Source organism: Humulus lupulus, chromosome 8 (genome assembly GCF_963169125.1).
Source record: "Humulus lupulus chromosome 8, drHumLupu1.1, whole genome shotgun sequence".
Lineage (NCBI taxonomy): Eukaryota > Viridiplantae > Streptophyta > Magnoliopsida > Rosales > Cannabaceae > Humulus > Humulus lupulus.
Genome location: NC_084800.1, coordinates 140,704,378 through 140,711,717, shown reverse-complemented (window position 1 = coordinate 140,711,717; position 7,340 = coordinate 140,704,378). Strand labels below are relative to the sequence as shown.

Sequence of the window (7,340 nt, the reverse complement as noted above, 5' to 3'; positions counted from 1 at the left end):
ATAATATTATGAGCAAGAGTTCTGTTCTTTATGAAGGCCCCTTGGTTGCTATTAACAAGGAAGGGAAGCACTTCCGAAAGCCTAGTACAGAGCATCTTCGAGATACACTTATAAAGTGTATTACAACAGGCAATAGGCCTGTAATCACTAGCTATTTTCAGGTCTGCAACCTTAGGAATGAGGGAAATCACTGTTTCATTCAGCGACTTTGGCAAAAATCCATCCTGGAAAAACTCTAACACAGACCGAGATATGTCATCTCCAATATTATCCCATAACCCCTTGAAAAAAACTGATCCAAAGCCATCTAACCCAGGACTTTTAGAAGAGTGAATGCTGAAAAAAGCCTTCTTAACATCACTCTTACTAAAAGGCCTTAATAATCTGACTTGCTGCTCCAAAGACAGTCTACTACCCTGGTTCAAACATTCTAAGTCAATCTCCTCAGTAGCCGAACTTCTCCTCCCCATAAATTTTTTTAAAATGAGTAAGAAAGTGCTCAACTACTTTCGAATAATCATCTTCAATTTTGTCACCAACAGTGAAAGATGTAATTCTGTTTTCCAATCTTCTTTTCCTCATAATAGCATGGAATATCTCGAGTTTTCATCACTGAAATTAACCCAATTAACTTTACTTTGCTGCTTGAGAAAACTAGAGTACCGGCTCAGCATATCAGAAAATTCCTGCTGAGTTTGAATAACAACTTGATGAAGAGTATAGTCAGAGGGGTTAGAAGCCAAGGCCTCCTGAGCTTTATTGAATTCCTCCTTTGCCAACTTGTAATCCAAGACTATATCACCAACCACTTCTCTGTTAAATCTTTTCAAAACATGTTTAACCCGAAGGAGTTTCTGCACAGTCTTAGTTAAGCCTCCTCCCGAACCTGAAGTAGAGCTCCAGCTGTTCAAAACAGTCTCTTTGTAACCACTATAAAGCAACCAGTGATTACAGTATCTAAAGGGTTTGAACCCCACCTTGTTCAACTCCTAGCTTTTAATCAGACAATAGCTATGGTCTGAAACATAGTCCCATTTGAAGCAAGCTTCAGATTTTGGGAAAGTGTCCAGCCAATAGTCATTAGTGAAAACTCGATCTAGCTTGGAAAAAATCCGGTCTCCTACATCATGCTTGTTAGACCAAGTAAAGTGCGCACCAGAGCACTTGAAATCATCTACTTGGCCTAAAGCCAGCCAGTTTTGAGCATCAGTGATATCTTTAGCTAAGATTTGTCTCCCACCATTCCTATCCTGGAAGCTAAACATAGCATTAAAATCCCCGAAAATAATCCAAGGATTTTTCAGATGACCAATACTAGCCAACTTGTCCCATAACTTTTTTCTCTCCCCCATAGAATTACTTCCATAAACCAACGTGGCAAAGAAAACCTCCTGCTGGCCACACACTTTTATCCTGCAGTGAACTAGTTGAGGATCCCCAAGAAAAATTTCGACCTTCACAAACTTAGCTTGCCAAATAACCAAAATCCTACCAGAGGTGATAGAACTAGAAAAATATTCCCAATTATGGAAATTATTCTAAAAAATCTCTTGTATCTTCTCACGTTTCACCTTAGTCTCAAAAAGAGCTCCAAAACCTACCTTATTCTCCTTACAAACATCAAGAATAGCTTTTTGCTTTTCTTTTTTATTCATACCCCTCACATTCCACCCTACCATATTACAAACTCCCATCAGTTAATTGGGTTAGAATTGGAGACCAAAAGCCCAACCCCAGTTTCTTGTAAAACCGCATATCCATTATTTGAACTATCTTTGATCGGTGCTGCATCTGCCTTGGTAGGAGTTGCCACAACCTGTCTTGTCCCTCGCCTTTTGGGCGTAATCCAATTGCCAGCAACTTCATCACTGCCTATATCATCTAACTGAGAAGAGTTTGGGATATCTTGATTTTCATTATTCTCCTTTGTATCATAGCCCGTATACGTACTCTTTTTCCTCTCATCCGCAACAACATTAGTAGAAATATTCACTCTGTTTTCTGGTATAGCAGACCCAGATGGCTGCTGTTGTTCAAACTCTGTACCAATTTGCTTCTGTTCAGGTTTCTCTCCTTTGTCAACAGTGGCCTTCTTCTTCTTCCAAATCACTCCTTTTTCCTTGTTACAATTAGCCACTATATGCCCTAATTGAGCACAAGCAGAACACTTAGAAGGGAGCCATTCATATTCAACCAATTGATCTTTGAAGTGGTTATTTGGTGTGGTTTTAAATGATTCAAAGCTTGGGTTTTGTGGTTAAACTAGTGGATGTGTTGTGTTGATGATTGATTTTGATTTTGGGATGGTTTGATTGAGGTTTGAATTGAGAAAATAGCAGGGGAGCTGGGATCGCTAGGTCAAGTCAAGACAATCAAAATTTTTAATTTAACCCCACAAGATTGCTAGATCTATTTCTTCACATACATATATATATATTGAATCATAGATATGAATAGAAAATTGCCTCAAGTCTTTCCTCGTTGCTATCTTTTTGTATGGAAAAAATCCTTGAGATCTCACACCAAGATCTTCCAAAATGTTCTCAGCACACAAAGAACGAGTGTGGGCTCGCTATACAAAATAATAGGCAAAATCTATTTATCAGATGTTCTCAACACATGAGATCTGATAAAGTTTGGACCTAAGTTTGTGAAGAACAGTGACCTATGCTTGTATCACTGTTCTCTTTTTCTCAGAGTGATTTCACAATATATTTTATATCCCTGAAAAAGTTTTGTTATGAAAAACTAATATCCTATATTTAATATATCCAATATATTAAAAATAAAATATTAGTTATTGTAAACAATTTGAAAATAACTAATCAGTTATCAGATTTTGATTAAATAATAATATTTTAATCATATTACAATGTCTCATTATTTATTTAATATTTAAATAACTAAAATTGTGGAACCAAGAAACTACCAAGAGCTTCTTATGCATGTAGCACAATGACTGAGCACTATGCTACACGTGTACCACAAGCCAAGGAAGGCATGTGATTTTTCCCAAATTTTTTCTTATTATTTAAATACCAAAAATAAAATAATTAAAAATTAATTATATTTTTGTTAAATCAAATAATTAATTAATTCTCAATTAATTAATTACACATAATTATACAATAATTATGTTTAGTGCATAGAAAAATATTTTACTTATCAAATAAGTCTTTTTGCCCATTTTTGTATTTACCTTTGTTAGTGTTTGTTTCAGCTATTTCGGGAACCATGGACCTATAACATTAAGCTCCAATAAATTGTAACTAAATAATTAAACTATTTAATTATAATAGTTAATTTATTAATTCTAATATTTCTCCACTATAAATTCAGAATTGCACTCTTTATGTTATAGATATACTTTTACAGAAATCTTATTCTAAGCTGTCCATTGATATAACCATCTTACAATAGTTCAACCATCTAATTAATTAGTTCATAAATTAGAATGGAACAATTACCATTTTAGCTTTCTAATTTACTTCTTATTCCTTAAGTACCATTAATTCACTAGTGAATAACTAATCTATAATCTAATTATATATTTGAGCTCAAAATCATTCAGTTCCAGAATTAACCCTTAAGGGAACTAATATACGATCTGTTAGGAAAGATTAGATTCCGTATTGTTGATACATGTTCCCAGCCATCCATGATATTAAATCTCCAAAACAAAAGTTATTAGCCTCATTCTGTGAAGAGACCTTAACGAATGAATCAAAAGATTTAATAAACATGAACAAGAGTTCATGAACACTCAGGATTTTGGTTGATCTATAAATGATCATCAGTTATGATATGAATTACAAGTCTTTATTATTAAATGGTTTTTGGATAAAGACTTTTATTCACATCGGTCCATGTCATATATAATCATATTATATAAAGCACCTTTACCGAGATGTCTTACCACATCAATAATCAGAATCTAGATTATTTGTATCATCATGATACATAGCAAACCGTACTTACAACCCCAATTAAACAATTCCATAAATTTAATTTGTTGTTGACTATTTTTATTCATTCATGTGATCATAATTCTCTCGTACTCATACAAGATCACATCCTCAATAATGAATATGGATTTTTTCTGATATTTACAAAATTATTCAAACAATAATTTAATAATCTAAATATAACAATAATAAACCATTGTATTTATTTATTCATCGAAATAATAAATGTCTTTTACATGCTTTTAAGACATACTCCTAACAATCTCCTGCTTGTACTTCAAGCAAGTAAGGCATTTCTCTCAATCCCATATTACGTACATGACCCTCGAATTGCTTTGCAGGAAGCGTCTTCGTAAACGGGTCTGCCAAGTTGTGTTCTGATGCGATTTTCAGAATGGACACATCTCCTCTATGTACGATTTCTCTGACTAAGTGGTATTAGAGCTCTATATGCTTTCCCCTCTTGTGGCTTCTTGGTTCTTTTAGAATTATCCACTGCTCCACTGTTGTCACAGTAAAGAACAAGTGGTTTCTCCACTTCTGGTACAACTTCCAGATCAGAGTGGAACTTTTTGAGCCACAGAGCCTCCTTAGCTGCTTCACAAGCCGCTATATACTTGGCTTCCATGGTGGAGTCTGCAATGCTGGTTTGTTTAATACTTTGCCAGACTAATGCTCCTCCTTCAAGAATGAATACTGACCTAGAAGTAGACTTTCTACTATCTTTGTCTGATTGAAAATCAGAATCAGTGTAACCAGTGGGGTTTAGGTCTCCACCTGAATATACAAGCATATAATCTCTAGTATTTCTAAGACACTTGAGAATATTCTTCACTGCAATCCAATGACTCAATCCAGGATTGGATTGATAACGACTGACTATCTCTACTGCATAACAAATGTCAGGTCTTGTACACAATATGGCCTACATCAGACAGCCTACTGCTGAGGCATAGGGATACTGTCTCCTCTTCCTCTTCCTGAGGTATTTTGGGACACTACTCCTTGGAAAGGAATACTCCAGAATGAGTTGGCATAACGCCCTTTTTGGAGTTTTGCATATTAAAGTGTTCTAGCACCTTATCAATATAAGTTGCTTGAGATAGTGCCAAAGTTTTGTTCTGTCTTTCTCTAAGAATCTTAATGCCCAGAACATACTTGGCTTCTCCCAAATCTTACATTTGGAATTGTTCAGCTAGCCAGTTCTTTACCCTTGATAATGATGTTACGTCATATCCAACAGTAATATACCATCTATGTAAAGAACAAGGAATACTACTATACCATCTTTGATTTGTTAATAGACACAAGGTTCGTCAACATTTTGTTCAACAACCAAATGTTTTACTTGTGTCATCAAATCTAAGATTCCAAGATCTAGAAGCTTGTTTGAGTCCATGAATGGACATAAGAAGCTTGCAAACCTTTTGCTCTTGATCTTTTTAATTTGAACCCTTCTGATTGAGACATGTAAATGGTTTCGTCAAGGTAGCCATTCAGAAAAGCTGTTTTGACATCCCTTTGCCAAATCTCGTAATCCATGCACGTAGCTATGGAGAAGAGTATACGAATGGATTTTAGCATGGCTAATGGAGAAAAGGTTTCTTCATAGTCAACCCCTTCTTACAGGAGAAAAGGTTTCTTCATAGTCAACCCCTTCTTTCTGTGTGTAACATTTTGCTACAGGCCTTGCTTTGAAAGTCTCTACTTTGCCATCCACTCATCTTTTCTTCTTGAATATTGACTTGCAACCAATGGGTTTGATATTCTCAGGTGGATCTTCAAGAACCAAGACAGAATTGGAATACATCAATTCCATTTCTTGGTTCATGGCTTCTTGCCATTTTTCCTTGTCAGAATCATTCATTGCATCTTTAAATGTCAATGGATCATCTTTGTTTGTGTCGGACACAAGCATTTGAAACTCGTGTTCATAGTGCGTGGGTTGCTTACTAACCCTCCCACTACGGCGAAGTTCTCTACTATTCTGACTAGAGCTAGCAGTTTCCTCTTGCTGTTTTTCATTGGTTATTGCTGGTGACTTTGCAACTTCATTCGAGACCATCTCCTCCAGTACAACCTTACTGCGAGGTTTGTGGTTATTAACATAGTCATATTCAAGAAAAGTTGCATTTGTCAATACAAATGTTTTATATTCTTTTGGACTATAGAAAATTCCATTTCTAGTCTCTTTGGAATATCCCACAAACATGCACATTTCATAGCGTGATTCCAACTTCTCGGTCTTTCCTTTAAGAACATGTGCAGGACACCCCTAAATTTGAAAATGGTGTAAACTAGGTTTACAAAAATTCCATATTTCTATGGGTGTCTTTTGGATAGACTTAGATGGAACATCATTCAATATGTATAGAACACATTGAATCGCATAGCCCCAGAATGACAGTGGTAATGATGAGAAACTCATCATTGATCTAACCATATCTAATAACATTCTATTCTGTCTTTCTGAAACACCATTTTTCTATGGCGTTCCAGGTGCTATGAGTTGGGATTGAATGCCATTCTCACGCAAATGGTCCTCAAATTCAAAATCCAAGTACTCTCCTCCTCGATCAGATCTAAGAGCTTTTAGTGATTTACCTAATTGATTTTCAGCCTCTGCTTGAAATTCTTTGAACTTTCCAAAAGTTTCAGATTTTCTTTGCATCAAGTATAGGTAACCATATCTAGAATAATCGTCAATGAAAGTGACAAAATATTGATAACGTCCTTTTGCTTGTACATTAAGTGGATTGCAACATCCGTATGTAATAGCTGAAGTGGTTCTGTGGCTCTTGAACCTTTAGCAGAGAAAGGTCTCTTGGTCATTTTGTCTTCTAGACAAGATTCACAAATAGGGAGAGATCCAATAGATAGTTCTCTTAAATGACTATCCTTTACAAGCCTATTTATTCTGTCTAGACCAATATGGCCCAATCTCAAGTGCTACAGATATGTTTTACTATCGGAATCAATTTGATAGATTTAGGATTAGCTGTTTTAAATAATTCAGAATTATAAAAATATTTGTCATTCATTATAAGTATGTAAACTTTGTTTATCCCAAAGCATTGGCTTAACAAGTAAATAGATAATATCTTTAAATAATAACTACTTTATTAATAAAAGAAATCAATGTTATGCAAAAAATAGAAATAAGTTTCCAAACATTAATAATCTAAATTACTAACAATAAACTAAATTTCTAGACTGTAGTTTTCTTTGTTTAAAGAAATCTAAAATGTCTAAAACAAAATAAAGAAATTTAAATTGTTCAAGTAATAATAAAAATTACTAAATAAAAACTACTCTCCAACTTCTCCAACTCTTTACTCACTATCAAAATCCTCATCAATCTCTTCCTCATTTTCA

At 34.8% G+C, this 7,340-nt stretch overlaps 1 protein-coding gene across 1 annotated transcript; it reads right to left on the bottom strand.

Moving 5' to 3' along the window:
- Positions 1-578: 578 nt before the first annotated feature.
- LOC133796114 (uncharacterized) lies at positions 579-1,352 on the bottom strand. The gene is made up of 2 exons (XM_062233596.1): positions 1,007-1,352; positions 579-886 (listed from the first exon to the last, which is right to left on the bottom strand). Exons 1-2 carry the CDS (start codon positions 1,350-1,352, stop codon positions 579-581), a joined length of 654 nt encoding a protein of 217 aa, XP_062089580.1.
- Positions 1,353-7,340: the final 5,988 nt, after the last annotated feature.

Bases quoted from the DNA above. Each gene is read 5' to 3' on its own strand.
- LOC133796114 (XM_062233596.1), bottom strand. From the start codon at position 1,352: ATGGGGGAGAGAAAAAAGTTATGGGACAAGTTGGCTAGTATTGGTCAT. The intron at 887-1,006 runs GTCTGATTAAAA...GCTCTACTTCAG, and splicing joins TGTTTCAGACCATAGCTATT to GTTCGGGAGGAGGCTTAACT.